The sequence below is a fragment of the Paralichthys olivaceus genome, chromosome 1 (genome assembly GCF_024713975.1).
Source record: "Paralichthys olivaceus isolate ysfri-2021 chromosome 1, ASM2471397v2, whole genome shotgun sequence".
Classification (NCBI taxonomy): domain Eukaryota; kingdom Metazoa; phylum Chordata; class Actinopteri; order Pleuronectiformes; family Paralichthyidae; genus Paralichthys; species Paralichthys olivaceus.
This window is the reverse complement of record NC_091093.1, coordinates 31,685,685-31,710,210: the sequence shown is the minus strand read 5'-3', so window position 1 is coordinate 31,710,210 and position 24,526 is coordinate 31,685,685. Positions and strand designations below refer to the sequence as shown.

General features: G+C 42.8%; 1 protein-coding gene across 4 annotated transcripts in view; it reads right to left on the bottom strand.

Annotated features, from left to right (window-relative positions):
- Positions 1-24,526, bottom strand: part of crtc3 (CREB regulated transcription coactivator 3) — a 31,342-nt gene that overhangs the window by 4,541 nt on the left and 2,275 nt on the right. The window contains exons 2-11 of one of the 4 annotated variants that reach the window (XM_069528547.1): positions 21,069-21,179; positions 18,021-18,149; positions 15,376-15,437; positions 10,412-10,474; positions 7,870-7,973; positions 3,645-3,683; positions 3,478-3,563; positions 2,399-2,448; positions 1,194-1,414; positions 81-316 (exon numbers count right to left, since the gene is read on the bottom strand). In XM_069528547.1, coding sequence (XP_069384648.1) covers positions 81-316; positions 1,194-1,414; positions 2,399-2,448; positions 3,478-3,563; positions 3,645-3,683; positions 7,870-7,973; positions 10,412-10,474; positions 15,376-15,437; positions 18,021-18,149; positions 21,069-21,179 — 1,101 coding nt within the window. Of the gene's footprint in view, positions 1-80; positions 317-1,193; positions 1,415-2,398; positions 2,449-3,477; positions 3,564-3,644; positions 3,696-7,869; positions 7,974-10,411; positions 10,475-15,375; positions 15,438-18,020; positions 18,150-21,068; positions 21,180-24,526 lie in introns of all 4 variants that reach the window. The other 3 variants (XM_069528542.1, XM_069528555.1, XM_069528551.1) reach the window with 3 other exon arrangements.

Genomic DNA, 24,526 nt, shown 5'->3' with positions numbered 1-24,526 from the left:
TAATTATCAACGTTCCTAGATTAACTGTACATGTAGTTTTTATAAAGATCATTGCAGTGGACAATAAACTACTGATTTACCTGTGTGATGGGGGACAGTGAAGGGGACATGGTAGGAGACAGCTGCTTGGTCAGACCCCGGCGCTGCTCGGTGCCAGGAGACAAAGTGAGGGGGCTGATGGGAGCGGGCCGTCGCCGGGGGGAGTTGCCGGAAAGACGCAGAGATGAGTTGATGGAGGGATTACTGAGCGATGACTGAAGCTGGCAGTTGTTGAGGGATGCTTGAATTGAGGGATTGCTCAGAGAGGAGGAGAGTCCTGCAGGGACGATAAAGACAAAAAGATGAGGGCGGGATAATCAGATTTCAGTAGATTGAAAGGACACTGATAAAAAAACAGATGCAGCCTCTTAGAAACCAGAGAGAACATGTGGAAGTTAGGGTGAAGAATGTACTGGATTTTCCAGCTTCCTCTCCAGCATTAAACCTAAAACACTAGACTTTATTGTGCGATGAGGGAGAGAAAGATGTAGAGTGAAGTGAAGGAACATGAGAGGACAGAGGAAAACTGAGGGAGAAGAAAAGAGCTGCTTGTAATCAGTCAAAACAGGGTCAAAGTTCCTCTGTCACTTTGGTGCTTGACCAAGCTAAACTGTGTTCAACATGAGAGCCAACCACACATGAGGAGGACGCTGAACTCCACAGATCATTCACTCTGGTAGAGGAACAAACCTGGAACCTGCTCAACACACTGGAGCATCGGTTCCAAACTTTATCAGAACCGAAAGACGACGACTCACTTCCATTGACATGCACGGATTTCACAGATTCACAGTGAAGAGGCAAAATACAACGAATCCAACAAGAGGGAAACATCTTATAAATCCTATTCATTTAAAAAGAGTTAAACGCTAAATCATTGATACAAACAATTTCATATGAATTATTTTGAAATAATATAATGACACACTGAGGTCATTGGAATATATGTTCTACAATTTTGGCCACTTTTGTTTTCTTAATGTGACTTTTAATATAATAAAATATAAATATATTTTACAAAAAACAGACAAACATGGAAACTAAATGTGGTTCATGCATTTAAATTTAAATTTCTTAGAAAGTTAAACATGTTAGCCTGAGATTTATCCACAACCACGTGTGTGTTTCTATAAGTAGAAAGGAACTCCACCCACCCTGTGAGTTCCCGATGCCTAAATGCATCATGGCTGCGGGCAGGTTTCCGGTGCTGCTGCCTCCGCTGAGGTTGGGATACCCTCCATTGTCCTCAGGGTCCAGCGGCGTGGACAGAGGTGAGGGGAAGTGCAGGTTGCTGAGGTCGGGCAGCGAGCCACCGGTGTTTAACGAGCCCTGGTAGTGGGAAAGACCCGGGTTCTGCTCCGGAGACGGAAATATACTGTAAAGAAGGAAGACAGGAAGAAACCTGGTTTGTTTCATCAGGCAGAACACGATGCTCACAATCCACATTTAAAGGGAATGTTACTTAAAGCTCCAGTGTGTGAGATTCAGGTGAAAGGGGTTTTTGGCAGAAATTGAATAAAAAGAATCCTCGTGGTGTTTTCACTGGTGTGTTTCATCTTGTATGAACTGTAGTTTTCTTGACCATAGAACTGATCTTTATATTTAAATACTGTATATTTACATGGAGGGGGGAGGGGGGGACTAAATGTCTAACCTTAAACCCAGTTGGAAATGTGAACGTGTGTTGCTCACAAAACAGCTGATTTGAGATATTTCATGTTCATTGTTGATTTTCTGTTTTTTAAACTTGTGTTGTCATTTGTGGGGCAGCAACTAAAAATAAATTTTTTAGCTGCTCTTTACAGCCTCCGCATTTTTTATCCATCCACTCTTCATTTCCTCAATTATTTCTCCAATTTCCATTTCTCCTGATATGTTGCACTCAGGGAAGGAAACAGTTTTCTGTGTCTCATTGATCGCTGCTCAATTCTTTATTTCAAGAGGAGTCGGCTTGTTGCTATGAATCTTAAATCTTTCCTCAAACATCTGTCTTGTTTTCTGTGTGATAATAATGATTTGAACTATAACTCACTAGTTACAGTTCAAATCAGACAAACACTAGACTCTAGTCTAGTGTTTGTCTCTAAATCATGACATCAGAGGTTGTTCGCAGTGGGAAGACAATAGTCTTCACAAAGGAATCTGATTGTAATAACAACTGTGTTCCTCTTACTATACAAAGGATTCAAGGTGTAAAGAGCAACACACACATCCTGTTTGACAAGGTGGGAATTTGTGGCATCTCATTCATTGTTTGTGGAAGCGTTGCTGCCTGTGGAAAATACCCATGTCCTGTTGTGAGTGTCAGAATCTGATATCAGCTGTAGTGGTGTTAACATGTTGTGTAACTTTATCTTACTTGATTCCAGGCACTTCACAGGATTTGGGTCTTGATGTCAGAGACTGGACCTGAAACAGAAACATTTCACTTATGAAAGATAGAAATAACAAAAATAACAAAAGCTTGTATCATTCTGTTGTGTTCTTTGCTCAGTCACAGTGGATTGGTCCAATCGTGGCTGATACCAGATCCATGAGCTCAGTATCTGACACTGGGCCTGTGAATCCCATCGATACGTTCTTACCTGTTATCAACATTAACACAGATACTGAAACACAAGAAAAACACAACCTCAACTATTTCCTCATTCAGGTCGAGTGGTTCCTCTGGGAATTTGTGCTCTATGAGTGAGAAACAGATCCACTGACTGCAATAGGTGAAATGATAATACATTTCAAACCATTTTCTAAAATTCTGTTTTTGAAACAAAATTCAGAAATTTGCCACATCGCATCTACCAAGACATGAAAATATTTCCGTGAACATTGGAACTTATTTTGAAAGAATTTCCAGTATCTGTTTACAGTAAAATATTTTGATGCACTGTGGGCTCAACTTTTGATAAATCAAAAATGTGGCAGGATTGTTTGTGGACGGTCTGAAGATGCAGTGCAACAAGTTTGGTGTCAATCAATCCATCATTGATCAGTCCTGTTGAGGACTGTTGGCAGAGGACTGGACCTGTGTGCAAAGTATGGTTCATTTCCATGCATGAGAAGGTGGATTGTCCTCATCATTGGACGAGGAAGACAGAAGAATCTTTCTTTTCTTTTTATTTATTCCTTTTCTCATTGAGTTTGACTCATGTCTATGACTTCTTCCATCATGATTGTTGACATTCCTGATCCTTGAAATCCATCTGGGACTCATCCAACACATTTGTGCCACCACACAGGACAGACTGGCGGGACATGTTGTCTGACATGTCTCCACTGAGGCACAGCAGGAGTTTAGGGGGTCACGATAAACAGCTTAATGTTTACAGTCGTTATTTTGGGGCTTTAAAGTTTAAACGTGCTGCTTCCATATGGAGTTACTGTATGTTTGAAGCATCACAGGGGGTAAGAAGGAAGAAGTACAAATGAGCAGCGTCTCACCTTCTTGGCCTCCCACAGCTGCTTGGGAAGGGGCTTACTGACGCCAAGGAGATTGTCCTCGTTATGCAGGGCGGGGAAGGAGAAGACTGCAGAGAATAAGATAGACTTTAAATAAATATATGTTTTACAGAACCATAGCTCTATTACTAAAGAAAAACAAAACTTACCATCTCCAGAGCCGTCCACCTCGGCCTCATTTACACTAGCTGAACACCAGCCTCCACAGAAGCAAACAGACAGAGGAGGAGAGAGGGAGTGGAAGGATAGATGAAGACATAAAGAGATAAAAACAAAAGCAGAGATACATTAGAGGATATTCAATATTCACCAGCTGTCTGGAACAATAATCAGTCCCTCTGACAGGAACAGTTTGAATACACTCTATAATTACTGTGCAGTTTCATAAACAGCTGGGCATCTGGCATCGTGTTATTAGTCCCAGAGATGGAGAGTGTGGGGGGGGGGTCACAGACTGATGAGGACTAAAAAGACGACCATTGTTTTTCTCGTGCTACAAAGAGCCTCGTTGTCTTCCTCTTCACTGTCGACTTCATGCCAGATACACGAGCCTTTGTCCTCTCCTTCTTTTAACTTCTGTCTAATTCTTGAGTTAAACAACAAGCTTCCTGTGAACTCTGTTGCTTATTGGTAACATTTTTTGTTTCTCTTCAAGTCTCCTCATCGCTCAAACTCAAACTCGGCTACTCTTGCATTTGCCCATGAATCACTGCCCGTCCAGTCCTTCTCTTTTGAGAGGCAGCTTCTCAAGAAACACAATGAGGCAATATTTTAGACATGTCTAGTTGCTGGTGCTCGCAACCGGGACAGAAACAGGACGTCTGGGATGGAGAGGGGCTGCCTGGTGTTTCTGGCTGGATCACTTACACTGGCAATGCTCTCAGAGTGAGTTCAGGAATAAGAAAAAAAGCCTCAGTGAGTGAAATCAGAGGACCGGTTAGATCATTCCAGCAGTTTGAGTCATAGCTGTAATTCCTGGTTCGATGCCTCTTTAATGAGCTCGCTGGCTTAACACAACTTAAAAAATGTTGAAATCCTTGTCAAAGAGACCTCAGGCTTCACAGCTCTGTGCTGCTGTGATGAGGAAGCGCTGCTGGTTCCCCACATGAAGCAGTTTGGTGTTGTAGCCTCTTGTAGAGGAAAGGATAAAGAGCCTACACAGACATGTGTATATATACTGCTGGACTATATACAGCAGGTTATGCAAGACGACTCTACTGTATATACACTGTGGTAGTGCAGAGGGAGCTGAGTTCATCTTTATACGAGGACGGCCTCTCACCAACAGTTCACTGTGATCAGCTGAGTTTGATTATAGGTCTGGAAGCTTTGCAATGAAGGAGCCTCTGCACTCAGAGTAAGGCTGAATTAAAAACTGATTAACCAATTAGTCAACAGAGAGAAAATGAATCAGAACAGATTGATCATTGTAAGTGATGTTTGAAGCAGAAACGTGAGAATAATCTGGTTCACAAAAGTCAATATTTTCTGGATCTCTTGGTCAGCAAAAGTTATTTGAATAACTTTAGGTTTTGCATTTGATAAACAGCTCCATGGACTCGAGGAACCTGAGATGGTTTTTCTATAAAACGTATTATTGATTAATAATAATTAAAATGATTTTTAGTTGCTGCCCCACAAATGACAACACAAGTTTAAAAAACAGAAAATCAACAATGAACATGAAATATCTCAAATCAGCTGTTTTGTGAGCAACACACACTTTCACATTTCCAACTGGGTTTAAGGTTAGACATTTAATGCACAACAGACTTTGCTGTACTCAGTTGATTGTGTTTGCATATGAAACTTACACTTGGCCCAGATATTAAAGCAATATCCTGTTTAAGCTTGTTGGCTAAACACACTGAGTAGTAATCCAGTGGAGGAGCACTTCTCTCTTCACTCATCCACTTCATCAGCTGAGCTCAAACCAAAGTAACAAACACTGTCAAAAACACGCCGGACGCTCAGATGGACAACAGCTCCACAAACAGGGCGAGAGAAGGAGAGAGACAGGAGAGGGAGGACTTTTTTATCCTTTGGATTAATGACATAAACAAAACTGTTGGCCTGATAGTGAATTGTGTAACAATGCTCTGAGTGTCTCAGTGGATCTGAGAGGCAGCAGCTGGATGGACTGTGCTCCCTGTTAATAAATGACCAGTGGAACAGAAACACAAACACCATAAACTAGCATGACGACCCAGAGCAGCCGGCAGGGGGGCTCTGCTTTGAAACATGTGCTGCTGCACCGGATGAGTGTTGGAGAGGAGTTCTCTTCACCGGGAGAGGAGCTCTCTTCACCGGGAGAGGAGCTCTCTTCACCTGAAGAGGAGTTCTCTTCACTAGGAGAGGAGTTCTCTTCACCGGGAGAGGAGCTCTCTTCACCTGAAGAGGAGTTCTCTTCACTAGGAGAGGAGTTCTCTTCACTAGGAGAAGAGTTCTCTTCACCAGGAGAGGAGCTCTCTTCACAGGGAGAGGAGTTCTCTTCACCGGGAGAGGAGTTCTCTTCACCGGGAGAGGAGTTCTCTTCACTAGGAGAGGAGTTCTCTTCACTGGGAGAAGAGTTCTCTTCACCGGGAGAGGAGTTCTCTTCACCGGGAGAGGAGCTCTCTTCACTAGGAGAGGAGTTCTCTTCACCGGGAGAGGAGTTCTCTTCACCGGGAGAGGAGTTCTCTTCACTGGGAGAAGAGTTCTCTTCACCTGAAGAGGAGTTCTCTTCACAGGGAGAGGAGTTCTCTTCACCGGGAGAGGAGTTCTCTTCACCGGGAGAGGAAAGGGAGAGGACCAGGAGAGGAGTTCTCTTCACCGGGAGAGGAGTTCTCTTCACCGGGAGAGGAGTTCTCTTCACCTGAAGAGGAGTTCTCTTCACCGGGAGAGGAGTTCTCTTCACCTGAAGAGGAGTTCTCTTCACCGGGAGAGGAGTTCTCTTCACCGGGAGAGGAGCTCTCTTCACCTGAAGAGGAGCTCTCTTCACGGGGAGAGGAGCTCTCTTCACCAGGAGAGGAGCTCTCTTCACTAGGAGAGGAGCTCTCTTCACCAGGAGAGGCGCTCTCTTCACCTGAAGAGGAGTTCTCTTCACCGGGAGAGGAGCTCTCTTCACCGGGAGAGGAGCTCTCTTCACCAGGAGAGGAGCTCTCTTCACTAGGAGAGGAGCTCTCTTCACCAGGAGAGGAGCTCTCTTCACCAGGAGAGGAGCTCTCTTCACCAGGAGAGGAGTTCTCTTCACCAGGAGAGGAGCTCTCTTCACCAGGAGAGGAGTTCTCTTCACCAGGAGAGGAGTTCTCTTCACCAGGAGAGGAGTTCTCTTCACCTGAAGAGGAGTTCTCTTCACTAGGAGAGGAGTTCTCTTCACCGGGAGAGGAGCTCTCTTCACCAGGAGAGGAGTTCTCTTCACTAGGAGAGGAGCTCTCTTCACCAGGAGAGGAGTTCTCTTCACCAGGAGAGGAGTTCTCTTCACCAGGAGAGGAGTTCTCTTCACTAGGAGAGGAGCTCTCTTCACCAGGAGAGGAGTTCTCTTCACCAGGAGAGGAGTTCTCTTCACCTGAAGAGGAGTTCTCTTCACTAGGAGAGGAGCTCTCTTCACCGGGAGAGGAGCTCTCTTCACCAGGAGAGGAGCTCTCTTCACCAGGAGAGGAGCTCTCTTCACCGGGAGAGGAGTTCTCTTCACCGGGAGAGGAGCTCTCTTCACCTGAAGAGGAGTTCTCTTCACAGGGAGAGGAGTTCTCTTCACCGGGAGAGGAGTTCTCTTCACCTGAAGAGGAGTTCTCTTCACCGGGAGAGGAGTTCTCTTCACCGGGAGAGGAGCTCTCTTCACCTGAAGAGGAGTTCTCTTCACCGGGAGAGGAGCTCTCTTCACCAGGAGAGGAGTTCTCTTCACTAGGAGAGGAGCTCTCTTCACCAGGAGAGGCGCTCTCTTCACCTGAAGAGGAGTTCTCTTCACCGGGAGAGGAGCTCTCTTCACCAGGAGAGGAGCTCTCTTCACCAGGAGAGGAGTTCTCTTCACTAGGAGAGGAGCTCTCTTCACCAGGAGAGGAGCTCTCTTCACCAGGAGAGGAGTTCTCTTCACCAGGAGAGGAGTTCTCTTCACCAGGAGAGGAGTTCTCTTCACCTGAAGAGGAGTTCTCTTCACTAGGAGAGGAGCTCTCTTCACCAGGAGAGGAGTTCTCTTCACCAGGAGAGGAGTTCTCTTCACCTGAAGAGGAGTTCTCTTCACCGGGAGAGGAGTTCTCTTCACCAGGAGAGGAGTTCTCTTGACTTACCTTTAACACCAGAGTCTCTTGGATGGATGACTAAATCTTTAGCAACCAAACAGACACACAAGTAAAACATCTGGTTTATTTGAAGATGTGTTTTCTGTGTAACTCTCACCATTTCGCTGGTGGGGACCTCGACCCATCTGCTGGTGAATGCCAAAGGGGTCCTGAGGGTTCGGGTTCATGGCGCTCGTGTGGAGAGCCGAGTCTGAATTGGTTCTGTGTAGGAGGAAGAGGAGAATGATGCACAGTGTTCCAGCACCTTGGACAGAGGCAGATGATTGGTCAGGACCATCATTGTGCTTCCTGCTCCGCCTCCACAGGAGCTGCAGGCTCACACTGACTTCACACACAAACACCCTCACAGGACCGACTGTTGGTCTGTGATGAACACATTGTGCTTCACAGATGAGATTACAGTTCACCAAATCTATTTCACTGTTCAGTTTAAATTCACAGCAACAAAATATTCTTAGCTTTGAAATCAATATCTTCTTGCAGAGTCCATCCGAGCTGTACATTCACTTTCATCGTAAACCCACACAAACCCCTGAGTCCTGGATCAGTGCGGATGAGAGCTTGTCTAGTGCTCTGTTACGCCTCAGTGCCTTCATTCATGCGTCATCACTACTTTCCCTCAAAGCTCCAGATCTAAGAATGAGATCACTCTAATAATTCCATCAGATCAGTATATTTTTCAGCTGCTGTAAAAAGAAACTGATGTAATCATTCTGTGTGAATATGAAGTTGATAAACATATATAAATATATATAAAGATGAAACTAAAAGATCTAAATAGTTTACAAGCTATTTTTGTTGTATTTTAAATTCAACACTTCCAAGCAAAACAATATCTAAAGAAACCATCTAATGTTGGAGCACTCCATGTATGCAATGGACCTAATTTGCTAAGTTTTAGATGAAATAAAGGTCAACATATCAGATGAGATTTGGGAAAATTCTTTCTTTGCCGTCTCTAAGTGAGTTACGACGTGTTTCACCGAGCTTTGCATTTAAATCTAGGCTGAGTAAATGAATCTGTCAAGCACCGAATGTATTATATTAATATATTAACAGGCAAAAATCAAATGCAGTATGGCTGTTTCTGTAGAGCTGTGAAAACTAGACACATGTACCATCTGAAAAGATTCACACATTTATATTTCTGACTGACAGTTGGCTGTAATAAGTTTGAATGTAATGTGATGGACTAGCCACAGAGCTGTGTTACGATGAGGCTCAGTAAGACAGACTCAGAAATCATACCTGTATATAAGAAACTTACCACTTACAGTCAGTGTTTGAAACATTTGGTCCTGTAATCATCTTTGTACTGGGCCTATAGCAGTGACTATTAGGGCTGTAACGATACGCAGAATCCACGGTTCGGACTTTGTTTTATTTTAGAGGGGGGGTGTAGTGGGTGCTTAAGAAGCATGGGTGAATTTCAGAAAAAGCAGCACCAACATTCGGAACAGTAAAGAGAAGAACACTAACGAATATGTGGGACTTGACTTCACATAAGAAGACGTGAACAAGTGTGTGTGTGTGTGTGTGTGTGTGTGTGTGTGTGTGTGTGTGTGTGTGTCCCAGTCTCAATGTCCAGAGCTCAATCCGTGTATATATATAAAATCTGTTTCAGTCTCCCTTACTAGTCCAACACAGTTCAGTTCAATCCAGTTCAAATAACAAAAATAAGCTGTTGTGGGTTTTACTGCGGATCTTCATAAACCAACAACTCAGGAAAGTAAAGTGAAAGAGAAGTGTCGGTGTCGCTTCAATAACTTCAGGTCATCACGGTACCGTCGATGGTCAAGTCCGTCAGTCAGTCGGCCATAAACAGGCCGGCAGCTCTAGGGAAACTCTGTAAGGAATTAACAGTCCACCTGACTCCGGCACCTGATATACTCCTGACTCTGACTTCAGAGACTCTGCGTCTGATCCCGAGCGCCGACAACACGCAGACCTTACAACGCACTTTAGTAAGAGTAAAACAGACAATCCTCTCCGACCTCCACACTCTCTGAAGATACTGGTCACTTCTGTGTTGGTTCAGATTACGCAGGGCTGTGGTTGGATTGAAATTTGATCGGACACATACACACAACAGGCTGCACCCGCAGCAGCGTGGGGAGTTAGGCAGGAAGACGTGTTGCGGTTCCGTCTTCGTGTATCGTGAACCGAAACCATGGACCGTAGTTTCAGTTTTGGTTTGTGAATCGTTACAGCCCTAGTGTTTATGTGAAAATTATAACACAACACGTGAAGAAGAATGTAAAAAGGTTGAAAGCAACAAAAAGAGAAGGAGCCTTGATGTTAGACTGCGAAGGAGCCATGAGTCCTGAAGCTGGGTTAGTTAGAGAGGAACTATTGATTAATAATTCAGAAATAACAAACCAGAAAGATGAGTGGAAAACTACAAAGAGAAAAAGAGATTAGGAAATCTACCATATCGGTCTCAGTGCCCCTCTATGTCAGTGCTTCAGAGGAGGAAAGAGACGATTACTGAGATGTTACAAATCAGGCAGAGATTTACAGAAGGATAGAAACCAGGACGTTGTGAGCTCACAGAGAAAGAAGAGAACTGTTGGCTTCTGAGGGCGAGGGATAAGGCAGTAAAGATCGACTGAGGGAAAGAGAGAGAGGTCAAGGGTCACCTGTTGAGTTGTGATAATAATCTAAACCCAGGCCGTTTTTCCTCAGTCCATGGCTGCTGTTCCCTTCAAAGACAGACAGAGGAAAAGCAAGACAGATAAATCACTGGGTGAAAGGTGCGAGCCCTGGCTCCTGCCCTAAAGTTTAAGAAGGAGGAAAAATCAGTAATAAAACATGATGTATTGGTGTTGACACATGTGAGGAAAAGAGAAATTGTTACAGTAGAAATAGATACAGCACAATACTGTTTTCAATTTGAGGAAAAGAATATACGTTAATAGCAGAGTGAAAACAGGAGTGATAACAGGAAGAATGAATGCAGACCAGGAACCTGAGGACCAGTCACAAACAGTTCTCTCGTTTCTAATGGGAAGAGAAAACCGCTGCAACCCAACCAGCTCCCTGAGGACTTCAGTGGTCAGAGAGAGAAACAACAAGTGGATGTGAAGAGTCATTGTGGAAGCCTGACGGTGACCAAGTGGATTTTTCTGGAGCGTTCTGCAGGACAGGGTTTTGACTCTTCTTGGAGATACAAGCACTGGTTTTCTTACACTAGTCTTCTCAAATTACAAAAGGTTCAAAGGCTCAACTGAACTTTTTATCTATTTATGAACAGGCTTCCTTGCATGAGGCAGATAGGACGGTAACTGACCCAGCCCCTGTTCAACACACTGACAACCAGCTACTGTCGTCATGGATTTAAAAATCTGTCTGTCACTATGTGCAGTCACGATGGGCACTGGCTGGAGTTTAATTAAAATATTGTCCCTCTGTGTATTTTCTTCACTTGTAATGTGGTTCAGGTGCTTTAAGAACGACGAGGTGAGGTTTGGGATTCCTCTTTGTCCTTAACGTGGTGGAAGGATGAGATGTCCAGGAAGAACTCATTAGACCTATTTGAGGAACTTTTCTCTACGACTGTGAGAAAGGTGGTGCAGCTTAATTGAATGTAAGGAAACTCTGTACCGTTGGTCACCCACTTGACCAGGTTTTGTAATTTAACCCTAGTGGTCAAAATGAAACCCTACCTTGTAATAAACTTGGCAAATTAAACTTTTCCAGATATGTTTGGAAAGCCCCAAACAATATAATCGTGACTAGTATTTGCTGATAATTAAGCTTCATGCCTTCAGTCATACAACAGGAAGCTTCTTTCATGAACTGTTTGAGTGTGCAGTGAAAAAACAAAGAAGTTAAACTAAGAGCTTTGTCCACTACTGATTTTCAGATGTCAGATTTTAAACACCAGACTCCCTTTTAAATCGTGCACTTCTGAGAGTTGCTGAGTCACGAGAAACTTTACAAACTTAGTGAAACGCTGTCTATGACTACTTCTTCATCATTTGAGCCTTCTTGTAAATTCAGCAAACGTTATGCATGAAATTATTTCTTTCCTCATGTAAATTTTTTTGTGTGCGTTTGTACCAGTGTGTTGGTTCAGCAGTGTTGTGGTCGGTTAAAACACAACGTATTTCCTCTTTTCAAAACACATTTCATTTTTGCAAACTGGCTGATGTACGTGGTAATTTGCATATAGAGTGGGGGATTCTATCACGAGCGGTCTGTCTGAGCACCTCCTCTACTGTGTTCTGTTGTGTGTGACCCCTGACTCGGGTTAGAGCCTGTCACAGCCCGGCAGGACAGACACTGAGCAGAGCTAACATTTCTGCTTTCACTGGTCTTAATGACTTTCTTCATCATCTATCTGTGAAGTGAAAACATCAGAAAAAGTGAGTCCAGCTCATATAGTTCAGTTCAACACAGCGTCACTCCTGCAGCTGCAGACAGTGGAACATGTGACAGAGGCTGATACAGGAGTTCAATGTGGCGCTGAACTGAAAACACGGGAACAACTTGTCAGTAATAATGGACATTTACTGACAAAGACAGTAGGATTCAGGCCTGTAGAGTTTATTTGCATATAGGGTTATGGTTACTGGTCACTCAGATCACTCCAGACGCATGTTAATCAGGCATTAACAGGGACATAGACTCTGTGATCAGGCTGATACTACTTCAAACGATCTGAGATCGGAACCAAAAATCCTGATCGGTTACTTTCTATATAAAAAAGAGGTCATTAAACAACATCTCCCAAAGAAGCAGCGAAAATTGTACATCTCTCCCCATGGAAGGAAAAACTGCAGGGCAATCTCCTGAGAGCCTGGTCTGAGATTTCATCCCGAGAGAGGCTGGTACAGGAATAGAAGGCCAATGATGGATGAAAGAGGAGGAGGAGAGCGTGGGACTGGACTGAAGCTGTGACCCTCAAGCAGATGATTCTAAAGGGACACATCCAGGCCGGTGCTCAGGTCTGATGCATCATTCACCCCCAGGAACCAAACCCCTTCAAGTGCATCTCATCCCAGGCACCAGCATCATTTCCAAGAAAGCTTTCGACCATGAGAGGACAGATGGTGGATATCAAAATCATGGCCCGACTCACTGCAGATGGACATAAGTTGGGAAATCACTTCTTCTTTCTCAAGAGAAAAAAAAACAGCTTCACCAAATCTGGGGAAGATCTGTTGGCTGGGCTGCTGCTGTGGAGCAGTTAGAGGCTGTGTGAACAGTGCCCCTGCATTTCTGTCATGCCTGACCATCCCTTAATATTGACCCAATGCTTTTAGGGTATAATGTGACAGAGGCTTCACCAGAATGATCCTAAAACAAACACACACGAGTGAGAAAATGTGTTTGCACTGTGCCAATCATCAGGGCTGGAGAATGAGTGGCTGATCACTGCTGTGGCCGTTAAAGCAATGAAACAGTTAAAAAGCTGTGTGGCTCTTCTCCAGAGCTGACTGGCGTTAATGCACTGCAGATGTGGTTGGCGTTGTAAACACTTACCGCCCCATTCTCCCCTGAGACGGACAGGAGGGAATCTGCTTCTCACTGCAACACAACAGCCTGTGACCATTTCCATGGATGGATATAAAACTGAGTCACTGTTGCTGATTTTGAACAAGAGGAGAATGTTTTTAAAATACTCTCCTCTTTTAAAAGCCTCCGTACTCAGGCAAGACTTCAGCTGAAACACAACACTGATATACAGCTCATTCATTTTGTCCACATATCCAACCTACAGTACAAAGAGATGCAGATGTAATGACATTATTAATAATACAATTTATGAAATGACCAGGAATCAACTTGAAAAGCTGGAGCAACAGTGACTTTAATTCTGATTATCACTCAAACACTGCACATGTTTCTAGTCCTGTTTAAATGGAATGTGATCTGAGGAGCTCAGCCTGAACTCACTGGTCTGAACAAAAATCAATAACTATACAAACCAAACTGCATTAGGGTTTTATTGATTGTAGAATGATGAAGTTGTTAAAGGAAAGTTTGTGCTCTATTATCCAACTGGACTTTGTCAGTGTAATGCTCTAAGTGACTTTGGTCTTCTCTGTGTGACTATGTGACCATCTATCTTTTGGACACTGATGATGTCATGACATCCGGCCAACAAGAAAAACGTCCTGAAGATTTTTTTATAAGTGAGCAATAAGGATTATGAAAGAGAAGGAGCAGTTATTTTTTTATGTTAGTTGAATCTTTAGAAAAGATAACAACTAAATCAATATTTTACAAGTGAGCATACATATTCAACAATCATCTAAAAGACTACAAAACTAAAACTTGCACGTGTGGACATTAGACGCTTTAAGCTGCCCCTACTGTCTCTGCCAGTGACATCATTCACTGCAGTGGGGGAAGTGTATCTCTGTTACACACTGTGACAACAATCTGCTGCAGGTTGGAGCAGGAGGTGAAGCTTGGCCTGCAGAGACTTGACAGAGCTGATGCAGTCACATATAGAAATACTGAAATCTATGATGGAAGAGTAAATGAATGAAATATGAACAAGATCAGCATGACTAGAAGGCATACATTACTTTACATCTTAGCTTCGATTAGACCATGTACAGGTTCAAGCTACAGATATTCATCATTTCAGAGGTTCACTTCATGCAGACTAACCACGTCTGCACATGGTTTCATGACAGAAGGAAAATGGCAGCCACATTTTTTCTAACGTAAGTTTATATGATGTGATGCTCACTGTTGGTTGAGAACACAGTCGGAAGCCAAGCTACTCAAATTAAACGTGAAAGTCTGCATTCAGCGCATGGTGCCACATGGCGCTTCCAGAAACACACCCACTCTGAGAACACTGACGTCTGGTTGCTCCATGAGGACGTTTGTCAGCCAACCTGTTTTGTGCTGTCAACAATGATGAGAGGGCGTGGGCCCCGCTCACTTCTACAGTACAAGCTGTTACAGTTCGCTCCACTCTGAGCCTGGAGTCTGTGCTGCGGAAGAAGAAGCAGGGAGACTGGCAGCCGGCCAGAAGCCAGCGTACAAAACACAAATGTCCAGAGAGTGAGCGGGGAGGAGCCTGGCTGAGCAGTTTTATCACAGGACCATAATTCATCCCTTGTAAACACTGGGGAAAAGCTGTCTACCCAAACACAGACTGCTCTATGAAGGCACAACCAGAGCTGGGAAACAAACTGCAGCGCACATCAAGGTTGACTCGTCTGGCATCGTGTTAGAGCAGCAAGTGAATCTCAGCTAAGGGGGAGATTCTGCCCCACAAGGCAACGATGCTGTGACAACATTAAATCCCATAACAGCAGGACTACTGCTGTTGGCTATGACCTTTAGAGCAAAAGGCTATCTGTCAAACACCTTTAGTTAGATGCAGGCTTCCCAGGGCTAACACAGCATCCTGATATGTGAAGCATTTCTGCAGAAACGACAGCAACAGCTCCAACATCACACTGGCTCAGTGCTGCTGAGTGTTTGATGGAAACCACTTGTGCCTTGATAGCAGTAGATAGAGAGAGAGGTTTGAAACAGGAAGCACGCTGGCAACAGGAAACAGTTCCTGTTGTTAAAAATCTCATTAGAGGAAGAACACAGTGACAGTCAGCAGCTGGAGAGATGCACGACTCACCTTCTCCAGTTGTTGTCCGGAGGTGGGGACAGGTACACTGCTCCATATGGAGAACTCTCCATGTGGGGTTTGTTAAGGAAATTATCAGAACAAACACAGACTCATGACTTTGATACAAATATGTTTATATGTTATTTGAAATCGTCACAAAGAAAGAAATAGAAGACAAGTATGTTGTATATATCTGAAACTGATACGTATCAACACTGACGTTATCTACAAAGGAACCAGACTGGGTTACAACTCGAGATCAAAGGACTAACGCCATGAGGAGTTGAACATATAACAAGAGAAGAAACTTCTGTAACCACATTCTCATCAAAGCCCTATTGTGACCAAGTAAGTGTCTACGATAAATCTTCCATTTTCAATTACTTCACAAAACAATGAACTCATTATTTGGTTTACTGCTGAATACTGACAGTCCTTGAGCTCGTCTGACACAGGCTGCTTCTGGATCGCTGTTCTGGGTGGAGAGTTGAATATGTTGACTGATCAACAAAAACACATAATAGCAGAGATTAGGTGGCGCATAAGGCCGAACAATGTTCTGCAAAGCATCTGCTCAGGCCTTGGGCAAATTATTATCAGTAGTGAGAGAGATTTATGGAGACTGAAGACATACCATCACTCATTACCTCTCACACAAAACACAGGATAAGGCCCTTTGCAAAACTACACAAATACAAATTGTAGTGGAAAGGGCAGAACTGTGGTGTCTGCAGACACGGAGAAAGAGAGGTAAGTATCCTGTCCAACTGGTTCACTGAGTAGTTTCACATCTATCAACAAGCTACAGTCAAAGTGGGATTAACCCCAAACAGTTTTCTGTCGATGAATGAGCGAGCATTTCTCTACACTACACAAGCAGTGACAGTAAAACTGGGAAACATCTCAAAAATCACTGTGCGTTTCTTTAGTTAATCAGCCACCAACCACATTTCCTCTTTCATGGCACTGTGATTGGATGAGCCAGAGACACAAACAACCCATTTTCATTTTCAAGACGCTGCTCTGCTCGTTTAAAACCACTTTCCACAGTTGAAGACGGTCTGTAGTTTGAAGGTTGCCAAACTCGCTTCAGTTCTTAGTGGCATGCAGAACTCCTATAGATTGTATAGAAATATGATTTCTCTTCAGTTCCTATGATACAAAAATGAAACTAAATGTTCTGGGTGCGGGTGCCACCCTCGTGAGCTTTTGACGTTTTTTGCAGTTGTGAGTCCAGGAAGTGGAGCCTTGGTATAGAGGCCCTGCCCATACACGCTCTCAACCAATCCTGAGTCAGTTTCAGTAATCTAATCTATTCTATCTTTTATTTTCTGAATAAATGTCTAATTATCAGCCTCAATATGATATCAACTGTGTTTTATTCTAAATTATTCTAAACTACCGATAATCCTCAGGTGTAGTAGTGATGTCTCTGATTTGTGCAGCTTGCTGTTACCATGGAAATGTTAAGCACAGAGAAATTAATGTTGGCTACTATCAGATGGTTCAGTGTTCAGGATTCTCAAGCTGCATCAATCTTCTTATTCTTAAGTGCAGCTCAATGAGTTAGGGTTTGAGGTTAACCCGATTCCAAAGAAGATTTTCATTTTTCAGGTCGATTTACTGAGTTACACAAGGCCATCCATATTTTATGTAACTGGAAACTGCTCATCATTCTGTGTCTAAATTCAAGCACTGGTTTGTGCGTCTCTATAATTCTTCACGAGACAGATACCTATTTTCTGCATAGACTTATGAAACGGATAAGCACACAAGATTTCTGACTGGTGACAAAATTCATGGTGATTAGCTGTGCATTGTAAATGGGAGCAATTTATACAACACAATCTGCTTTATGAAATATTACAAAGCAAGAATTATGTGATGAGAAATCATGGAAACTTGAACAAAATGTGGCAGAAAATTAATGATGTTTGTGCTCAGTTTCAGCTCTGAGGACACTCTGGGGAAATTAGTTTTGAATTAAAGCGTTTAAAGTTAAAACACACCTCACTGTGTGTTATCACCATCAAAACAATTAGACCCTTCTCTTTCCCACAGAATAAGATCTGCTGCTGCAACACTCAATCTGAAAGAGTCTTCAAAGAATGCTGATAATCTGCTGCAGTCAATGTCCATGTGTCTCTGCGTCACACACAGTCTAAATAAATACTTTCCTCCCTGAGGCTGAAAAACAGCAGCCACCCCCGGTCAGTGAAAAACAAAACATGTCATTATGTCAAAGACGTCTATGTATTGTAGTGTCAAGATATCTACTGAGGTTAGCATGCTAAACAGTTAGCCCCGCGCCACTGTATTTGCTAATACTGTTGTTTCCGCGCTATACGTTTTAGATTTTCCAGAAGGCAAATAACCACGTTTCATGTCAAAGATAGAAACAGAACAACAGATTACATCATTGTTGTTGGTGTGTAAAAGAATGAACTCACAATATTTTCTATGGACTGATCAGCTGTTAATGCTACTGTCTGTTATATAGTTATGATTAAATACTCACATCCACCCTGTTTAAAACCACATAAACACAAACTGCCATTGAAGGAAAAACACACAATAAACCTGGAATCGATTCAACTTTCATCATGACACATTGTGGGATCTCCTACTTTCAGCATTTACATATAGAAGGATATCTGCCGTCCGTGCTTGTCGATGGGTCGGCGATGGGGAGAGTTGATTCGGTTGGGGCCCCTGTGAACCCTCTCGACCAGCCCATGGTGGCGTGTCCCTCTGATGGAGTCCAATCCTGAATGGAAACCACCCTGAGACAGAGACAGGAGGAGTCTTCTTAAAGCAGACGCAGAAACAGTGGAGTTTCTACACTTTGACAGAGATCAATAGAAACCTTGGTTCTGTATGAATGGTTTTCATTTTGCAAAAAACTCCATTGAATCTGTATCCAGTTACACCTTCACAGAGATTTCACTCATCCTATGAATTAACAACCTCGTCATCAAATTTGATGTGTGATGATAACAGGGGGGGGGGGCGCCTAGAGACTAACAATCATTCACTCTCATGATCAAATCAGAGTCTCCAATTAACCTAAAACCTAATCTGCATTACACTCCTTACTCCTTAAAATAGGCTTTTTATTTGAGGGAAATTACCCTTTTCACGTGCCACCTTCCCAAAATTAAGACAGATTGCAAACTAAATGGGCAATAACGGAGAAAAGAGGATTTGTTGTTGTGAATCTATCTAATCTACAACACGGCGTAAAAGATGTATCAAGACCACACAGACAAGAGAGGGAGACTCACCCAGTCTTCAGAGCTGCTCATTGTGGGAACTGTTGCTTTCTCTATCATTTTTAAGCTTGTGACCTTCTATGTAAAGAGCCTTGAGAAAATGTATATTATGATTTGGCGCTATACAAATAAACTTGAATTGAATTGAATATATCAGTGACAAGGAGCAACAACATGGAAAAAAGTGAAGAATCATTCATCATCAACTACTTTCTGACGACGAAGCACAGCAACAACACAATCCCCATCTTTGGCTTTATTTAAATAGGCCCACTTTGAACTATTACTATAGTTCAAAGAATTAACTATATCTTTAGCATAAGAAAATGAGCAATGATTAATATCCCACTGTGTTGCCTGGACTGAGATATACTATACTATATATATTGTTGCCAGATGAAGATTTTTACATCAGTGGCAGACTTTTGCCAGCAGCTGGCAGTGTGCTAGAACTACAACATGCACTTCCACATTTTTTCTACATTTCTACACCAGTTGGAACAACACGTAGAGGACAATAATCCAATAGATGTAGAAGTATTGTATTAAATGAGCGGAGGAACTCTTTTCTTGCTTTAACTGTTAAAGTAGTTTTGTTCTGTTCTTAGTTTTCGTTTTTTAATTGAATTTGAAGTCCGAGAGGTTTAAGTGAAATAGCCTTTGGACCGTATTAATGTGACATGAGTCTCAGTCGGAAGAAATGATGGGAACTTTATACTTTTGGCCAGAATGTTCTATTCATTTGGTAAAATGTATCTGATCCAATAAATGATTATAAAGTGGCCAGTAAATGGTTTGTGTTTATATGATGCCTTTCTAGTCTTGATAACCACTCAAATCGCTTCACAGTACAGTTTGCCATTCACCCATTCACACACACATTCATACAGTGCATTAGCAGCACTGGTTTTGGTTCTATGAGGGGAAATTCGGGGTTCGGCATGTCGTTCGAACTGTCGTCCTTCTGGTTGGAGGATGACCGCTCTACCCCTCAGCCACAGCCGCCAGTGAGTGCAGCTAGGTGCTCTCTGAGTCCTCCTCCACTTCACACTAAATTTACTTCTAATACAGTCAACAACAAAGTGAATGTAGAGTAAAATCCACATTTGAACTTTTGAATGCTGATCCCAGGGACATTGCTCACAAACTGCAGGCTTTTAATAAAGTAAAGAGTAATATGAAGTACTCCACATTCATTTGATTGAATTAGGTCTAATGAGGGATTATCATCAAGGGGAATCTAGACACCGTTTATGTTGAGAAGCTGAATGGACTGGATCACTGAGGGGGTTTGATTTCTGGACCTGGTCACAGAGCTGCAGTTACTGCTCTGCCTCAAAGGGCCTTTCTCTCAAGTAGCAAGGACACCGTCACCTGGCCCCTGTATTCCAGCAGAGCCAGGTCCTTGGAGAGCTGACACAGATACAGTCTCAGGGCTGTGGAGCAACACTATGCAACACTATGCAACACTATACAACACATACAGCTCTGCTTCAGCCAGACCTTTGATTTCATAGTTTTTCGTCAGAAACTCGACTGAATTATTTAAGGCTCTCAGGAGAAGCTTGTTTGCACTTCTGAAGGTCCAGTGAAGCGTTTTACTGTTTCTCTAGTTAACATTAGAACTGAATGAGAATAAGACCCTGGATTTCATAGATGCAATCTCAAGGTAAACAGGGTTTTAGAGACAGATATTCATATGTACATCATTTTGCTTGAAAAATCATCAAAGTACATTCATATAAAATAAACTCCACTAATTACAACACTCTCATCTCCTCACATGCTGCTCCACTGATTTATCTGTAAGCTCATGTTCAGACTGTGAATAAACACCACCTCTTCTAGCTGCCTAAACATTTTATTAAACTTTATTTTACTAGAGCACATTTCTACTATTACCTCATAATCCTCCAGACAGAGGATCAAATGATTGTGAAGAATCCCATAAGAGAATATACGTGGACTTTGTGTATCAGTTGATACCGAGGGCTGATACCAGGGCATTTAAAAAAGCTATCCCTAAATCACTTCTTCTGCCACAACAGTGCAACTGCTATTTTGGAGCAATGATTAAGAAGTGATTTGCAGGAATAAAGCTGATGTTGGAAGCGGAACATCTCAAACACATGCTGATAGAAACATAACCTCCTTGACAGAGATAAAAACAGAGCTGTAAGTTTATTACAATGGAACTAAGCCTGGAAAAAGAAATACTCTCATCAAAGCAGGAGAGCTGGCTTCCCTGACAGTTATTATATCAAGAACTGGACAAAATCAAAAGCCTATTTAAGAAAATATGCAATTTGGTATTTCTTGAAAACTTTAAATGCCAGAGAGAAGGTTTTATAAATGAAAATGTGTCTAAAAGAGTTGTTAATCTATGTAGTCGCTGTGATGCTGTATATTTTGACTGTGATGAGATCTCACCTGAAACTCAGTGCTGGTGTTGCCGATCTGATTGACGTTGGGCAGAGAGCCTCCGTAGTACTGAACCCGTGGCTGACACAAACGCAGCTGCTGGACTTTCTGAAACTGCACCTGTCAGTTAACAGTGAAACAAAACACAACTGTCAGAGGGAATGATTTTTGGACATGCAGTCTTGTTGTGTTAAGAACACACAGCTTCTGGATGAAACAACCGGTGCTGATCAGGGTTTTGCTTTTAAAACCATTGCCATTATTTCTTACTAAAATTGTGAAACCATTTTTTCCTCAGGTGTCAGAATCCATCTCGCCCGACATCTCGCTTTTCCCTTGTGGCTGACACACAGCGGTTCAGACCAATAAGGGTTATGTGTGAAGGGGACTAATGGGAGAAGTGTATCTTAAGCCATTTACAGACATGAAGTACAGAAAACATCAGCAAAAAGGAGGCTGGACTTTCTGCAGAAAAAGGGCACAGTGAGTAGATTCCACAGCAGAGATCACTGGTTTCTGCCCTTATCACCAATAACTCTTGAATCTGGTCTCCTTTCTGAGTTGACGTCTTCATCTATGTAAGGTTGGGTACTACAGGTTCCTACACAGCTGGTACCTACTAGACCATCAATGTGGAGCTCGTTCCACCATTCAGGAGCCAGGACAGCAAACAGTCGTGATTCTGTTGGGTGTTAGCTCACAGTGAGGGAGCAGCTGATTGGTCGATGCAGAGCAGAGTGGACGAGCCAGGGTGTAAGGTTTGACCATGTCCTGGATGTAGACTGGACCCGATCTGTTCACAGCACAGTACAAGTACTAGTGTCTAGATGGGATGCGGGCAGCCACTGGTAACCAGTGAAGGGAGCAGAGTGTTGTGAAATGGTTTCTCTGCTTACAGGCGACATTACCATGAGAACTCTGTGTGACCACGACATCAGTTACATCAGGAACTGGAGGATTCCTTCAATGAAAGAAGAGCAAAGAACGACACTGAAGATGTTTCTGCTTCTAATAAACAGATGATTCATTCCATCGCCTGCCCTTTTCCAATGAAGCCTCTTCAGATTGTTCAGTGTAACAAACCATTGAATGCCCCAGGTTCACTTCTTACGTAAGAGAAATAAAACCAGATATGGGCTCTCTGGTTACTGTTGTTCTGCCTCTTCACACACATACTCAAATAAAATCACAGCACTGTATCTGTGAAAGTCTAAAATATCCCTGAGGGGCCACAGTTTCCATTTATCTAGGCATGCCTCTTCAAATGATTCTGTGTGGACAAACAGAATTCAAATCTTGTTGCTGCTCTTCAAGGACGTTTAGGCCTTTATGCTAAACACCCTGCACACCCATGCTCTTGTTATTGTGGATTCTACTTGCAGAAAAGCATCAATTAACGAGTTTGATTCAAAGGAAGCAACATTTGCAGGTTAAGTAACAGAAGTTACGCATTAAGGTCATTCTATGAACTGGGCAGCTTCTGACCACGACATGCTAGAATGATTATAGAACAGAGGGCAGCTTGTTCTGCCCGGGGAAGGTGAAACATTGGCTGTGATCAGTAATAATCACAGGGGCATTTCTTTCTTAGACCACTGAAAGGGCGAAAGTGAATCTCAAAGGCAGACCTTATTCAAATAAATCAAAGATTTAGACAGGGCAGGTCTTTGAAAGAGACTGTGTATGAAGAGAATTGAAGATTTGAGGGAGAGATGAGGAAAATGTGACTAAAAACATCATCCTTAGTGAAACATTTGTCATTTGTGTTTATGTGAAGTAAAACAGTGGTGAATGCAAAGTATTTTCTGTCTTTTCATCATTTCAATTCATCAATATCTATGGCCACACGCCAGAACCAAGTCTCTTAGAACAAATACCCCTGGCAGCCCTCCTTTTGGTATTTTCTCACCCTCTGCAATTTAAAGCCATGACGAGATAAAATGACGTCTTATTAAAGACATCAACAATTCTGAGAAAACCTCCAAATCTACACCCTAACCAGACATGTGATTTAGTGGAGGTACATTTCTAAATGTAAATGTTTCAGGTTCGATGTGGAGGATTTAATGACACGTAGCGGGGAGCGTACAACCAGATGAAATAACCCGGCTTCACCCTGCATGTAGGAGAACTTAAAGTGGCCTTCAGGTAACTTCAGAACATGGCGGAGCCTCTGTGGAGCCAGTGTTTGAGTCTTGGCTGCTGTAGTAACACTGGTGGAACATGGCAGACTGTGTGGAGGACTCACTTCCAACATGGGCGAAGTTTGCCTCCAAGGCTTTCTGCCAGAATGTCTGTGCACGTGGTTAACATTGTGAAAGGGTCTATTTTAAAACAAACCAAGATCTTTTTGTAAATATAACCAAGACGATTTGTTGCATGAACTTTACTAAACTGAAAAGTGAACAACAGTACCCACTCCTGAAGTAGATGCAGCACATACCTCCGCCAAGGGCGGCCAACAGCCTACTTGACTTCAATCAAGCTGCATCAAATTATACACACTCAGAAATATCAGTCCTCTAAATATGATGATTCATCTTTCATCAAGGTCCAAGAATTATCTGAGACATCTGAGAAAACAAACACTATCTGACAATGTTAGAGTGAGCAAAGGAAATCCTGGAGCTGCCCCCATGTCCCATCCTTCCACTACGTTTCATGGAAATCTGCTCAGCAGCTTTTGTGTGATCTGCTGTCAGACAAACAAACAGGGATGAAAACATGACCACCTGAGTGGAGGAATTTATTACTTATTATTATTGTTTCCCCTCAATCTGCACATTGAACCTTAAACTTTGTAAACTGGATGTTTGATTCAATCTGTTAATTCAGTCCCCACAAACAAAAACATAGTTAACATACTCTCATGAAAAATCACTGACACGTCAGGGACATTCAATATTCAATCTGGTACAAATGAATCAAATAATAAATCTCCATTTGATCCTCTGACTGCAGTGTTGGTGTGAGCCTCACATAAATCAACAACATGCAGACTTTACACATTTATAATTGACCAGGATGCCAAGTCGCTGCAGCAGCCAGAGGAGGCTGGGGTGTGTTGGTGTAGCACACTGGTTCACACTCAGTCCTCTGGTCAGCGGAGTAAATGTAACGCAGCTAATTCCAGCTGTTTGCTGTGTGTCCTGAGTCCAGACTGGTCTCAGCCACACTCACTGGGCTTGTCTGTCTCTCGGGGGTCAGTGACAGTTCATACCTTACAGCAAACTTCACTCACAGTTGCCTCAAAACCACATCCTCTTTGCCATGCCATTCAGAACTCTCCCCTCATAGAAAGAGCACATTGTAAACCAACGGTATGTGAATAATATGAAAAGACCTTTTATATCCTCACATGCTATTTTTATTACTTGGAATGTGGACTGTCTATACTTGAGATCTGCAAGGTGAACAAACATTATGGTAATAACAATGCCTTTAGAAAAATATGGGTCATTTTAGAT